This window comes from Polypterus senegalus, chromosome 9 (assembly GCF_016835505.1).
Source record: "Polypterus senegalus isolate Bchr_013 chromosome 9, ASM1683550v1, whole genome shotgun sequence".
Lineage (NCBI taxonomy): Eukaryota > Metazoa > Chordata > Cladistia > Polypteriformes > Polypteridae > Polypterus > Polypterus senegalus.
The window spans coordinates 47718054-47734622 of record NC_053162.1 but is presented as its reverse complement, the minus strand read 5'-3'; the positions used below and the strand labels follow the sequence as shown (position 1 = coordinate 47734622).

General features: G+C 36.2%; 1 protein-coding gene across 1 annotated transcript in view; it reads left to right on the top strand.

Moving 5' to 3' along the window:
• The window catches only part of pskh1 (protein serine kinase H1), a 41209-nt gene extending 26650 nt beyond the window's left edge, over positions 1–14559 (top strand). Inside the window, exon 3 of the mRNA XM_039763081.1 lies at positions 12172–14559. Within this exon, the coding sequence (XP_039619015.1) occupies positions 12172–12489 (318 nt within the window). The 3' untranslated portion in view covers positions 12490–14559. The remainder of the gene's footprint in view (positions 1–12171) is intronic.
• The last annotated feature ends 2010 nt before the right edge of the window (positions 14560–16569 follow it).

Genomic DNA, 16569 nt, shown 5'->3' with positions numbered 1-16569 from the left:
TTTTAGATAAACAGATTACCTTTGATATTAATGGATTTACAGAAACATTTGTATTCTGTAAAATTAAAATATTTTAATTTGGACAATATTGTATGAATAGTTGAGGAGTTCTAACAGACTTCTTTACAAAATGCTAAATGTCAATCCCAAGAAAAGTGTGAAATAATGAAAGGCAGATATTTTTTATTTGTGTTTTTAAATAAAAAAAGCCTATATGTGTAGAGCGTAAGTGAATACAGATTTAGACTGTTTTGCTTGTAGAAGTCTGCAAAGACTAGAGAAGGAAAATGTATACCTCTGTTATTGTTGTTCTCATTTATCAGAAGTAAATTGCAAGCAAATCTCCTTTCTATAGAGATGCCATAGCTTTTGGTACCTGCCAACACCCTCAAATGATCAATGAGGGCAATGTTGCAAAGTATGGATCATATAGCATCGAGGTAGACAGAAATTGGCAATTATTGGCTGATTGTCTGATAACAGGTTAGTGATAACGGGCATGGGAGTTTTTTTATTTACTGTACTAAACCTACTGACAAAAATATATGGAGAGTAAAATGTGCACAAAAAGATGTAAAGTACTATTTGTTGAAGAAACACCAATAGGCAGCACTTATAAGAAAAGCCTACATCGCTGTGCTCATGGGACCATGTCTTATAAATCTTCATCCACAGGTTGTTGCGAATCATGTTAGCCACAGAAAGTTTGCTCAGTTTAGGGAAGGAGGCTTCTTAATTAGTTGAGATGTTCTGAAAAGGTTGCAAAGCCTAGTACTTACCTAGTTCTTACCACGTCTATGGTGTTTAGAATATGACTTTGAATTGCAGCTTTGAATTTCTCTTAAACTGTCAAGAGAGAAATGACCCAAGGGACTCGTGGATTTATAATGTAGCACTTATTCCAGCAGTGTTGCTTGCTGAATGATTTTGGGGGTGTATTTTAATGAGAATCATTTGCATGAAAGAAGATCAATGATCTGCACTTGATTGCTTAAGCGTTGTAAATTATTTGTCCTGTGCAGTTCCTCCAACTAATTTTATTTGCTGGAGACTATCAATTAATCAATATATGATATACTTCTTAAAAGCCACAAACCTTTTAAAAATAATTTTAATAACTAACTTTTATGATTCAATATTAAGTAAATGTATAGCTATTTAAGTCTAGATGTCAACTACAGTGTATAACTGGGCATTTACTTTTTTATCTGTCGGTTTCTGGGACAATTTATTTTAATTTTTGCATTTTTAACTTTTGTAAAAATGTTAAACTATACTGCACATAGTGTTTAACCCAAGTTAATGTATGTGAAAAGCTGTGCTTTAGGACATTGGAAAATAATATTTACTTTTTAAAGCAATTTTTACTTAGTACATCACCTTTCATAATAAACACCATATGTGCATTCAGTTATATACAGTTGGTGGATTTGAGGTGAGGGAAATAGTATGACAAATTCAAATGTAAGGGAGGATTTTAGTGGAAAGTGTAATGGCTATATGATGGTTCCAACAGAACTCTATGGCACTCTATGGCTTGGATATCTATATGATTACATTAAAAAAACATTACTTCTTCAGGTTGACAAATTAATGTCTAATCATAGACCCTAATGATCAAAAACTGTATAGATGTTATATGAGATGCAATTTTTTTTAAAAATGCCTAAATAATTTTTTTTTCTTCCTTGCAACAGTGCTCCTATACAGTGAATTCCGAAAGTATCCAGACCCTTCACTTTCTGTGCATTTTTTTGTGTTGTAGATTTTGTTTTATGTGGACAAATTTGAATTTTTTTGCCTATAAATCTGCACTTAATAACCCGTAATGGCAAAGTAAAAACATTTTTAGAAAGGCTTGCAAATGTTATTAAAAATCAAAATCTGAAATCTCTCAATCATAGAAGTCTGCAGACCTTTAATTCAGTACTTTGTAGAAGCCCCTTTGGCAACAATTACAGCTTTGAGTCTTTTTTGGTAAGTCTCTACAAGCTTTGCACACATGCATTTGGCCAGTTTATCCCATTCTTCCTGGCAGATCCTCAGTCTCAGTTAGATTGGATGGGAAGTGTCTATAAACGGCCATCTTCAAGTCATTCCAGTTGCTTTCAGTGGAGTTTAAGCCTGGGCTTTGGCAGGGCCACTCAAGACTTAAACTTAAGCCACTCCAGCATCGGCTTGTCTGTTTGCTTTGGTTCTTTACTGTGTTAGTAGGTTTAAACCCTCTGGAGCAAGTTTTCTTCAAGGATCTGTCAATATTGGATTCCATTCACCTTCTCTCAATTCTGATCAGTCTCCCTGTCTCTGCGGCTGTGAAGCACCTCCACGGCATGATACTTCCATCAACAGCCTTCATCGTAGGGATTGTATTAAGCAGGTGATTAGCAGTGCCTTGTCTTTTTCAGAGTGCTTCCAAAATATTTACATTTTGTCCTTATCAGAACCAGAAAATCTTTTTTCTTAATGTCTCAGAGGCCTTTAAATGCCGCTTCACAAACTCCAAGCAGGCTGCCATATGTGCCTGATTGATGAAGTGCAGAGGACTTCTGAAGATCTGTTAGACTAGTGGACTAGTTCTAGAAACACTTCAAAGATAATTAAAGCAAATACAATGCACCTGACCACAATTTGGAGTGCCATAACAAAGGGTCTGCATGCTTATATAAATGAGTGATTTCAGTTTCTGGTTTTTAGTACATTTTGTAAACCTTTCACAAAACATGCTTTTACATTGCAAATATGGGTTATTGAAAATACAGGATGGTCCAGATCTAATTATGTAAGTTTCATTACGCTATAACTTATAAAGTTTATTACATAGAAAATCACCCAAAAAATCCCGGACCATCGAGAAGTGTGCAAACCGACGACTTGAAAAATCGTCATCGTGCCAAACTGGAATCATCCCCGCATAAATCAAAGTTTGACAGGGATTGGTTTTTAATTAAGCAGCTGGGTTAGAACAAAAACCTGCAACCACTGTGGTCCTCTAGGACTGAGTCTGCCCACCCCTGGATTAGACGGATAAAAAATATTCACTTTAAATGGTTATTGTAGATGGTCTAACATTGCCAATTCTTATTCTGTATTTGTAGGTCAGTCAGCTAGATAGCTCAACATCAACAAGCCATGTAGGTTTTGTATTGTGTACCTACGTCAGACCAGGTTTTCTCTTTAGTTCTGATAATATCCAGGAATTCTTCTAATGGATTCCCATGCGTTATCACATAATATGTCTTATGAGATTAATTACTATATTTGCAAATTATCTGTGTTAATTCATCCAGTAAACATCAATGCCCAGCTGTGATTTTCAGCTGCATGCTTTTCAAAAGTCAACACGGTCAACACTGTATATGGTGGGGATGGCGCACTGCTGACCTCAACTCGGGACGTTGTGGATCGAGTACTTCAAAGACCTCCTCAATCCCATTAACATGCCTTCCAATGAGGAGGCAGAGCCTGGGGACTCGGAGGTGGGCTCCCCATCTGTGGGACTGTGGTCACCGAGGTGGTCAAAAAACTCCTTGGTGGCAGGGCCCCGGGGGTGGATGAGATACGCCCGGAGTTCCTCAAGGCTCTGGATGTTGTAAGACTTTCTTGGTTGACATGCCTCTGCAACAGCGCATGGACATCAGGGATAGTGCCTCTGGATTGGCAGACCGGGATGGTGGTCCCCCTCTTTAAGAAGGGGGACCGGAGGGTTTGTTCAAACTACAGAGGGATCAAACTCCTCAGCCTCCCTGGAAAAGTCTATTCGGGGGTCCTGGAGAGGAGGGTCCATCAGATAGTTGAACCTCGGATTCAGGAGGAACAGTGTGATTTTCAACCTGGTCGTGGAACAGTGGACCAGCTCTACACCCTTAGTAGGGTCCTGGAGGGTGAATGGGAGTTTGCCCAACCAGTCTACATGTGTTTTGTGGACTTGGGAAAGGCGTTTGACCATGTCCCTCGGGGATCTTGTGTGGGGTAACGGACCCCCTGATAAGGGCTGTTCGGTTCCTGTACGATCAGTGTCAGAGCTTGGTCCGCATTGCGAGCAGTAAGTCGAACCCGTTTCCAGTGAGAGTTGGACTCCGCCAGGGCTGCCCTTTGTCACCGATTCTGTTCATAACTTTTATGGACAGAATTTCTAGGCACAGCCAGGGCATTGAGGGGGTCTGGTGTGGTGGACTCAGGATTGGGTCACTGATTTTTGCAGATGATGTTGTCCTGTTTGCTTCATCAGGCTGCGATCTTCAGCTCTCTCTGGATCGGTTCGCAGCTGAGTGTGAAGCGGCTGGGATGGGAATTGGCATCTCCAAATCTGAGACCATGGTCCTTAGCCGGAAAAGGGTGGAGTGCCCTCTCAGGGTTGGGAGCGAGATCCTGCCCCAAGTGAAGGAGCTCAAGCTGCTGCCCCAGCAACCCAATCTTGGATAAGTGGAAGAGGATGGATGGATGGATGGCTTTTCAAAAGTACTTGCTAATTAGGCTACATATTTGTCATGGTTGTCAAATGACTGCCTATAATTTTTCCAATGGAAAATACACCTATTTTTCTATTTTGAATAGATACTTCTCAATCATCACACAAAACATTTTACATTTTTTGATGTGTCATTGTCAATCAGTGAACACTAACACAAGAAGAAAGAAATTTCCTGTCATGTTTCTTCTCATGCACCTTTTAGTGGCAATTTTTAATAGTGATTACATTTACTATGCATTATTTACAAAGTTTAGAATGCAAATAACAAAGGTATAATCTAACTTTTAGGTCAATTAACAGTAATAGCAAATATTTGAAGCACAATTGCAATAACGTTTCATGCATACAGCAGTCACTCGTCAAGCCTGGCTTAAGGAGTAGGTCCAGATATCCTTCTTCATGGTAGAGTTCACTTTGATTTAATTATAACAGTCTTAAAGTTGTTTTTGGATTGTCAAGAGATTGGCCAATGCATCCTTACAGTGTCAGCAGTGAAGCTGAAGCTAGGTCCACAGACAGAGATGATCTTCATCCCTATCCTCACTTATAGTTGCAAGCTTTAGGTAGTAACTGAAAAATTGTTATTGCAAACCCAAGTGGATAGACTTCGGTTCATGCGCAGGGATGTTAGGCTTTCTAGCCTTGTTGTGGGGTGAAGCTCAGCAATGCAGGTGTTTTGATATGATAGATGTGCTTAACCAGCAGGTAACATTTTATAGAAGATAGCACACCAAAAAGGTTAAAGCAAAAGAATAGTCAGAAAGCGATTGTGTAAACTGGGAGGAGAGAAACTTTATTTAGTTACAGTATATCATAATATGCAAAGAAAAAATCAAAGTCAAAATAAACCAAAGCAAAAGGTATCTCACTTAGACTCCAATCCCTTATTAATTGCTTAAAACTAAGCTTTTCTTTTTTTTCTTAATCCTCTTTTGTCCAGATAAATGGACCCCGATTTCTCTGCATCTTAAGTAGTTGTGGTAATGTTGATATCATGCAACACAATGCTGCAAATGACATTCTTGGTGAAAAAATCACTTGAAATTATCAAGAACAGAAAATGGTGGTAGAAAGATGTTATAAAAAAAGGTAAAATTTATTAACACAAAGAAAATGACATAAATGTTACTTAAAAATGATGAAAAATGATTCAGGTGGATCAAAAACAAAAACTGACAGCTTCAACTGAAACTTGTATTAAAAAGCTGCTTCTGTGGATCAGCAGATGCCAGCTGTGGTGGTTTAGGCACACACTTAAAATGCTCATGGATGGCTGTCTTTGGAGGTGTACTAGGAATGGCCTATTGAAGAATGACCAAGAGGCAGACCCAGGACATGCAGGGAGAATGATCTGTTTCTATTGTTCTGGAAGAGATTGCAGGGATGGAGGAAGTTGCTGGAGATAGGCACATACTCACAGATTATAATTCTTTAACATAGCCAGTGATGATAATATTACTAAATTATTTGGGTAAAGCCTCCTGTAACATATACAGTTGCTTCATTAAACAACTACACCTGGCATAAGTAGCTCAGTTATAGCAGAAAGTTTTTGTTTTTTTAATCTGGGATGAGAATGATCAGATGGATTAGGGTCATACCATCAACCTCATCCTTACAGAAGTGGAGAGAAAAAACTTCCATCATATTCTTGCAGTAAGATAATAGTTCCATCTTTACAAGATCACTTCCACTAAGGTTTAGTCAGATCTCTCAAAGGTAATCTTGAGTGACTTCTGCAATTGCTGCTTAATCTAAACAGAGGCACCTAATACAGTTATGTAAGAAAAATATATGCTCTTAGAAAGCAGCTCCTTTCAAAATGTATTTTGAATGAAATAGCTCAAAATAATGTTTTTTTTCAACACATAGAAGAGTAATTTTTTATTAAAATAGATGTCTATATAGATGTGGCAGTTTAGACACAACTACAGTGGTGCTTGAAAAGTATACTTGGTCATTTATTAATTAAGGAAAATTATTGAATATTACATATTTGTGAGTGGCAAAAGTATGTGAACCTTTGCTTTCAGTATCTGGTGTGACCCCCCCTTTGCAGCAATAACTGCAACTAAACGTTTCTGGTAACTTTTGATCATTCCTGCACACCGGCTTAGAGGAATTTTAGCCCATTCCTCCATACAGAACAGCTTCAACTCTGGGATGTTGGTGGGTTTCCTCACATTAACTGCTTGCTTCAGGTCCTTCCACAACATTTTGATTGGATTAAGGTCAGGACTTTGACTTGGCCATTCCAAAACATTAACTTTATTCTTAACCATTCTTTGGTAGAATGACTTGTGTGCTTAGGGTCGTTGTCTTGCTGCATGACCCACCTTTCTTGAGATTCAGTTCATGGACAGATGTCCTGACATTTTCCTTTGGAATTCTTTGATATAATTCAGTATTCATTGTTCCATCAATGAAGGCAAGCCGTCCTGGCCCAGATGCAGCAAAACAGGCCCAAACCATGATACTACCACCACCATGTTTCACAGATGGGATAAGGTTCTTATGCTGGACTGCAGTGTTTTCTTTTCTCCAAACATAACGCTTTTAATTTAAAGCAAAAGTTCTATTTTGGTCTTGGCTGTCCACAAAACATTCTTCCAATAGACTTCTGGTTTGTCCATGTGATCTTTAGCAAACTGCAGACGAGCAGCAATGTTTTTTTTTTGGAGAGCAGTGGCTTTCTCCTTGCAACCCTGCCATGCACGCCATGCACACCATTGTTGTTCAGTGTTCTCCTGATGGTGGACTCATGAACATGAACATTAGCCAATGTGAGAGAGGCCTTCAGTTGCTTAGAAGTAACCCTGGGGTCCTTTGTGACCTTGCCGACTATCACATGCCTTGTTCTTGGAGTGATCTTTGTTGGTCGACCACTCCTGGGGAGGGTAACAATGGTCTTGAATTTCCTCCATTTGTACACAATCTGTCTGACTGTGGATTGGCGGAGTCCAAACTCTTTTAGAGATGGTTTTGTAACCTTTTCCAGCCTGATGAGCATCAACAGCTCTCTTTCTGAGGTCCTCAGAAATCTCCTTTGTTCGTGCCATGATACACTTCCACAAACGTGTTGTGAAGAGCAGACTTTGATAGATCCCTGTTCTCTAAATAACACAGGGTGCCCAACTCACACCTAATTGTCATCCCATTGATTGACAACACTGATTCTAATTTCACCTTCAAACTAACTGCTAATCCTAGAGGTTCACATACTTTTGCCACTCACAAATATGTAATATTCAATCATTTTCCTCAATAAATAAATGACCAAGTATAATATTTTTGTCTCATTTAACTGGTTTCTCTTTATCTACTTTTAGGACTTGAGTGAAAATCTGATAATGTTTTAGGTCATATTTATGCAGAAATATAGAAAATTCTAAAGGGTTCACAAACTTTCAAGCACAACTGTATCTGTAAGTTGCTGGCTATTTGCCTGACATTAAACTTTAGTAAACAATTCTTAATTACTAAGGTTTATAAGGTTTTATTTGTATCATGCAAGTCCTTAATATATAGTATATGGTTTTGTGATCACAAGGCATTTAGCAGAACCTCCTGAAATAGCACGTTTAGTGAATATAGAGCTCCGTCTTTAAGCTGCAAAATAAAAGTAGCCTGGTGCAGCAATCTTTTGTACCACTAAAGAGTTTTGTTTCATTTTTCATTTGCCCATTGAACATGTGATAAATAGCATTGGACAGATCAATTAACTCTAGTTTGTGACCTCTGGATCACATAAAATTCATAGCTAGCAAGGTCTTTGTTGACAAGTTTTCAGTCCAGATAACATCAATTTATGTTCTTGGCTAATGCAGACCAAGCTTAACTGAATTTCTGTCATTTAAAAAACATTTGTTTTTATAATTCTTAAGTGTTTAACTCATTCTAGAAATAATATTATAATATTAATCTTTTCATAAGTAAACTATTAACCAAGTAAGTTATTTTTGTGTGTCATTTGTTATTTCATAATTTTATATCATTGGCAAATGATTATCTTTTTTGGCATGAACAATTTTGCAAACAGTATAGTTCAGTGGCATATAACTCATAAGACTGTTCCACATTCAGACTTTGAATTGGTTATTTTACAGTACTTTGCATCAAACCACCCTACAATATAACATTTACACTATGCTGTTTATACGAAATTAATGGACTAAAAGAGACTGAGATTAGTGTGTTATTTCAGAGATTCAGAGTTTTGAAGCCTTGTAGTTTTTAAACCTTATTAGTGTGAGTGAAAGAATTGTGCCTCTCCACCTACCACATCCCTTTTTGGGGGCTTGAAAACTGTATTTTTGTAATAATCGCCCAAGCTGTTCAAGTTTTTCTCATGAATGGGACCAAGTAACAGGTGGTGTTTTTAAAAATAAGTACAGTAGTACCAATGCATATGTATTTCAGCATAAAAAATAGTGTTGTTACTCTAAGTCTTTTATTGTTTTTATAACCAAATGTAGTAGTAACATGCACTTTGAAAACTCAACTTTGACCATGTTTAAAAAAAAAAAAAAACTAGAATTATTAAAGTGTTAAACCGTAAACTATACCATACTCTTTTTGAGCTTTTTAATGAGCTCTAGCTGAGCCATCGATCTTGGATAAAAAACAGTTGCAGCTCAAAAGAAAATACTCTTGGTCATTTTTATGCCGTCTGTGGTGAAGTTAATTGCCTATATCTCATGGAGAATTTTTCTAAAAATTAAAAATATTTTTGAACGCTGGGGGAAGTTTCATTAAAATAAAAAATTCTGATGCAAAAACTTTTTAACATTTTGTCGAGTTAAAAGTGGAATGACCCCTATTACATTTCATTTTGTTGCTTTCATTGACTAGATTTATTGTACCTGCAGTGTTAAAGGTTTGAGGGTGCTTGGCAGGACAGAAGCAAATAATTCCTCCTAACAATCAGTGCTCAGATATATAAACTTTAACTTGTTTGTAAATGGACTGATCACCTTCTAGTTAGTTATTCGAACTGTAGATTAATACTTGGTTCTTTTGGACCCTTCTGTTTTGGCAGGCATGGCTTGTACTAATAAGTACTTCAAAGTAATTCCAGCCTTGGGCATTCTTTTCACACTTCATAACTATGCTGTACTGTATGTATTATACAGAATTTGCTCCTTCCCTGATTTCCTCTATAATTGCAGATTTTTGAAACAGACTATAGCCAAAATCCAATATTAGTTAAAGGGAACCAGAGTGAACCAGTAAATGACATAAGTAAAAATGTTATTCCATGAGCAAAGATTCCTCTTCCACTTACACTTTGTGGAACGAGATTGTTAGAGTCGGTTAATTAAACATAGTCAGGATTCATTACAGCAAACCCTGCTCAGTATAAACCTCCTTTATTTCAACCATTGCCATTAGAGTCAAGTTGAAAGCACAAAGCACATAATGCCAAAATCAAAAGAAATTCCTGAAGAGAGCAGAAAAACATTCTTGATATTTTTTTGGTTTGGAAATAGCTACACCACCCTTTCTAAGGCTAATGGGCTCCACCAAACCAAAGTGAGAACCATAATCCAAAAATGTGAAAAGGAGTGGCTTACCTACCAAAAAAGTAGTACATTGATTTGGGCAATTTCTCCATCCTGTTGGCTATGTCAATAACATAGACGTGTAATTCAGTCTTCATATTCCTTGTGTGCTTTATTTTGTTTGTACTAGTTTTTTTTGGGGTAGAATTTTTTATGTGAGGTTTCATTTGATTGGGCCTTCCCTAGACAGCATTACCTGAGTACTGATTACAGTATACATTTTACATGCTTAAAGCAGACAATATTCCATCTATTCACTCTGTTGTGTTTATTATAAAGCAGACAGACTTTTTAAGTGTAATATTTGAAGAAAGCCTTTGACTTTTTCTGTATTACTAATGAATTATAGAGTTAGTGTGTTTTGTTTCCTTTCTGTCTTTTCTAAAGTCTGCTTATTCAATTTCTCTGAAAGCAAAACACATTCCATTTTTCAAAATTATATTTTGTAATAGGATTGTCTTTTAAGCTTTTAGAACAAAGATAAAAATAAAGACCTTTTAAAATGGCTTGGTTTTTATAATCCACATTCAGTTAACATTTTAGAAATATATCCTCTCTTTATGATCACATGCTCGGTGATAGCATTGATCTGTCCTTTTTTCAAAGAGCTTCTGAGAATTTGAACATCCTTGTGTTCATTGAGATAGTACACTGCTCAAAAAAATTAAGGGAACACTTAAATTGTACATCAAATCTTGATGTAATATTCAAGTGGAAAATCTTTCCTGAGTAATACTGTGTAATTCATTGAAAACAAAATGATATAACAACGGTCAATTGAAAACAAAATCACCAACCCATTGAGAGCTGGATTCAACATTACACTGAAAATCAAAGTCAAAAATTGAAATAACAGACTGATCCAACTTGCATGAATTTCATTACATCAACTCATAATGTGACGGAGTAGTTTGTATGGCCCCTACGTGCCTGTATGCACTCCTGACAGTGTCCAAGACACTGCATTTCTTTTTAAATTTTATTTTCAAAATATTACTTTTATGTGTAACATACAAGTGAAAATTGTTTTGAGCTGCCTGGTGCTGCTGGGGTGATGGAATAAAGTAAATTTCAGAAATAAACATAGCCCGTAGTGTGCCTCTGTACAAATAAGGTGCAAAAGTTGGTGGTGATGGGTTCAGTGGTGTGGATTTGCATACTGGATAAACACATTCTGCTTGGTACTGTATATTGGATTATCTCTGCCCCTGTTGTTAATTTGCTGTTTTAAACTTATTGTTAGCTGACATCTGATTAAGGAAAACCAAAGAAAGTAAAATAAAAGGCTGAATGACACAGTTGTTATAAAAATAGTTCTGAAATTAAGAAGGAATCAAATTGTACAATACTAGTAATGCTTATCACCACATGCAGAGAGAGATGATACATCCATCTAATTCAGAAATACTAATTTGCACCCACAGGCTTCTGTTTTAAGAAGGTGATTGGAGTGAACATCTGCAGCTACCATCTAACGTGTACCCATAAAAACAATTCAAGCGAAAGCATTTTGAAATTGCTCAGCACTATCTACAAGAGTTAAATACGAGCTACTTAAACACATAGGGAGTAAGGAGGCTGAAATGTAGGACATTTTAGGCTAAAACTTGATTGCGGATGTTTGCGCATGAGAAGTTATGTTTAATTTGCTTTTTTTTCAAATTTGTAAAACTTACTGAAATATTTATTTAAGTTTTTTTTTGTATTTTAAGTATTTTATGTTAAGTCTTTATGTATTTTAGAAGATTTTACTTTTCCATTTTCACAGTCATCACTATTCCAGTGTACAGCATAATCCATCCATCTGGCCTTCCATTATCAGATAGGTTTCATTGATTGATTAAAAATTGTCTGTTACTCTTGTGTTCTATTTGTTGTATTTCAAAATCGCAGGGAAGTGAATTCCTTATTGCTTACTGCTTCATTAGCTTTTGCTGCCATCTATTGAAGAATTTACACTATTACACGGTTCGGTTTCAACAACAGACCTTTATTAGATTTTTTTAACTGCACATTGTTCATGTTTGCTTGAGTATAATAATAGTTAGTTATATGTTATTTTTACACTGTTTTTGCATGAATATGTATAATTCCACCTCGTACTTCACTAAATTTGTTTTTTTCACTTTCATTTTTCAGCCCTGGCCAAGTGTCTCTAATCTTGCCAAGGACTTTATTGACAGGGTGCTAACTGTGGACCCTAATGAGAGAATGAGTGCCAGTCAAGCAATCAAACATCCTTGGATAGTCACCATGGCTGCTTCTTCTTCTATGAAGAACTTGCATCGGTCCATTTCTCAGAACTTGTTGAAGAGGGCTTCATCACGTTGTCAGAGTACCAAATCAGCGCAGTCCACTCGCTCCAGTCGCTCAACCAAGTCTAACAAGTCCCGGCGGGTGCGAGAACGTGAACTGCGAGAGCTTAATCTGCGATACCAGCAACAGTATAATGGTTGAACAGCAAAAAGTCACCCTTCAGTCCAGTCCCTTTCTAACACCCATTTTCTGGACCTCTTTAAGAATACTCTCATTGAAAGTTCACTGAAAAAAAACAAAGGGGATTGAGGATTATGGATGACTGCTATATTATGTTTTCATTCTGATTAATGTATTGTTTAAATATTTGACGCACCCAGTTTTAAATTCTCTATTCAGTCACCAGCCATAATAAGTTCTGTAATGAGTGAAGCCATTACTACTGGCCTGCTTCTCTTATTTGCACTTTTGTAGAACCACTATGTGCTTCAGGTTTAGGGCATTTTACTGGAAACACTTTTTTTCTGCCCAAAAATGTCATTGTGCTCTATAACTGGATGAAAGATAATTTTTTTCTAACAGTATAAGCAGAAACCATAACATACTGTACATCTTAAACATGCTAGCAAGGGCCACAGATCACTTTTAGAAGAGTAAAAAACAATGGAAAGTCTATACCTAAATGGAAGCTCTGTTATTAATGCACATAGCTGTTTTGTTTTTTTTCTGCAATCACCTTTTAACTACAGATTCTTTACATTTTTTTTAACAGATCTTTAATGTGAATGATGAATAAAAATATTTTAAGGTCTTGTATTGGATAGAATTAACTGACTTAACAACTGCACTTATTGAAGGACTTTTGAAGGTGCAAGGGAATGACATTTTTGGGTTATGATCAACAGATGCTCATTATATATCTTTTCCTGTAAGTTCAGATAATATGAGCCAATATTTGCATATCAATTACAGGTCTTTCCATATACTACTTACTTGCAAAAGTAATTAAAAAAAAAAAACTACTAAAATATTTACTAGGAAATTATCATATTTTTCCACTGAGTCTTTATAATATTGAAATTTGTTCATGGACCAAACATAGATGTTGTTAAACCCTACTTGGCAATATTGTAGAGGTAATTTTATTCTCTGCTATGAAGACCCTATAAAACTGAAAATTTATACTATGGCATTGCGTATAGTCATACTTTGAATATTGGACAGGAGTGTGTTTACTGCTGCTACCTACCAGCTTCAGAGAGCTTTGTTTGAATTCAGGCCCATCTCATGTGTGTGTAATTTGTATGTTCTCCCTGTGCAGCCCCAATTACCTCTCACACCCCAAAGGAGTACAGTTTATGTTGATTGTAGACTGTAAGTTTGAGTGATTGTGTAGAGGTGTATATGGGTGTGCCATGATGCAGGAGGGATAGGTTTTGACTCTCTATAATGGAAAAAGCCGTTTCAATGGATGGTTTTAGATTTTCCCTTTGAATCAAATCACATTTTTATGTGGACTTTTTAGTTGTTCATATTCTTATGTGAATTGGAATTTATAATGTACCATATCTAACTTTAATTTCTGAGTAGATCAAATCCTTCATGTAGATTGAATAAATTGCTCCGAAAAATAATTATTAAACCTTTACGGTAAAACTTCTTAGGTTCAGGTTTGAAATATCGATTAATGTGTCAAGTACTCATCTAGCAGTACTACCCAGTATATATAAATTGATTCAATCAAAGTAACAGGATGAAATGTTCAAAGCAAAGTATCATCAAAGGACTCCCTTGGAGAGTCCTGGAGTGACAATTTCCTTAATCAAAAATCAAAATGCCACATAGCCATATGCTGATTATGACGACTTTGAATCGGTTGTTATTGAGTGAATGGCAGATATAAAAACATACCCAAGGCTGTCTTCAAGTTTACTAGGCTGCGCAGTATGTTCACAACAAACCAAGCCAAACCATCACAACAATTAAAGCTTTGTGTTACATTTTTCTACAGTTATATATGCATTTCAATTTTTTTTTAAATTTATTATTATTTTTTTTTTTTTTTTTACAAGTTCTAGTTCTAAATTAATTTTGCCTCCCTAATACTAGCATCTTTAAATTGATTATGTAGGATAAAAAAATGTATTGTTGAATGTTGCCTCATCTTTATTCAAATGCTGTTAATACTACAGATATTTGATTGCCATTTCATTGGACTAGTTATTTTGTTTGGTGCAAAAACTTTCAACTATGCGACTCTTTAAACTTTCATTTTTGCATCCACTTCTGTATTTTTACAAAATTGGTGTAAAATATTTAATTTTATCATTCATATATATATATATATATATATATATATATATATATATATATATATATATATATATTCCAGTTTATTCTGATATAATGCTGAGTTTACAGCATAGAATTGAAATGACTGTTACACATTTTAATGTTCTGCACAAAGTAAGCTCATTTAATCTTTTTCCCTCTACTAGAAAATGTACTGTTTTTATTTTAAATGTGTTAGTGAATTGTTTATCTCTGTAAGCACCATCTGGTTTGTGGGATATTTCTTTTTAAAGTCCTATGGTTAACGTTAATTTTAGATATGTTAGAAACCTTTTTTCACATAGTTCACTGCATTGAATGCAGAATAACTGCAAAACATTTAAATTTTTCCAGAAGCACTGAAAGTATTAGATTTTTATGTAGAGAAAGAAAAGCTAGTGTCCAGTCATTTCATTGAAAGGTTGCAGAGTTTGCACAGTTTGAGCAGTTTTAGATGAGAATAAAAACATTTGGTTGGGAGGCAGGCTCTACCCATGTCAGCATATGAGAGAAGGGCCTTAGCTTTGTTAGTATTTGATTTGAAGCCATTGCATGGATCTATGCAGCCACTGTAACATATGCAGTACAGTAATCCCTCCTCGATCACGGGGGTTGCGTTCCAGACCAGGTGAAAATCCGCGAAGTAGAAACCATATTTTTGTATGGTTATTTTTATATATTTTAAGCCCTTATAAACTCTCCCACACTGTTTATAAATATTCCCTACAGTTATACAGCATAATCCCTTTGTATTCTCTTAGATATTAGGTAAGATTCATTGAAATTATGTATGTAAACACAATCTTTATATACAGTAAAACCTAAATATTATTTTAAAGATATCGAGTGTCTCCGATATCACATATGTTACAGCCATTACGATAGACAGGCCACCAGCAATAAATACGTACAATGCAAGAAAAATTGTATACAGTAAAATGTGTGTACAGTGACACTAAACGTACGTACATGTACTAAGTACTGTAAAAAGGAACCATTTCAAGTGACTGTGTAGCACCACCGTTGTTGTTCATCCGGCAGTCTTCAATCCAAATCCCTAAAGCAGATTCCATCCAGACTACTGCCTTATTACATCCACTTACAACTCGTTTTGCACCCTGGTTAAAAGGACACTGCGGCCATAGATCTTATATTGCTTTCGTACTTTTTAAATAAAAAGAATCGTAGCCTCATTGATGCTGTAATGGCGTCCTACAACGGTGTAGCTTTTCCCTTCCTTCAACAAATCCAAAACGTTTACCTTTTCTGCAATCGTTAACATCTTCCGTTGGCGCTTGGGCACGGCCCCTGAAGCAGCAGCAGGAGCAGATCGTTTTGTAGCCATAATGAAGGGCTTGACTATGCACAAAGATAAACACAAAAGAGCACAAAAGTTAACTCTTTACACAGCGAAACATGTTGATGCTGAATGAGCGAGACAAGACATACTGGTTAACACCGCATTTAGCACACAGGAACTTAACTGCGTGCTCTGATTGGTTAGCTTCTCAGTCATCCGCCAATAGCGTCCCTTGTATGAAATCAACTGGGCAAACCAGCTGAGGAAGCATGTACAGGAAGTAAAAAGACACATTGTCTGCAGAACCCGCGAACCAGCGAAAAATCCGCGTTATATATTTAGTTATGCTTACATATAAAATCTGCGATAGAGTGAAGCCGCTAAAGTCGAAGCACGATATAGCGAGGGATTACTGTATAAACATTACCCTAAAGATTTTTTAACTTCTCTAGGGAAAAATGCGTTTACCTGAAACTGCCATAAACTAATTTGTCTTTTGTAACAGTGGTGTGCATAGTTTACTGTTGTTCAAAATGAGGCACTTGTTCATGCAAAGTGTTTCCATGAGGACCTACCTACAGCATGTTGGAATTTTTTATGCCCAGCAAAATTTCTGCTCTTACTGCAGACTTCAAAATTCTAGTCAGCTG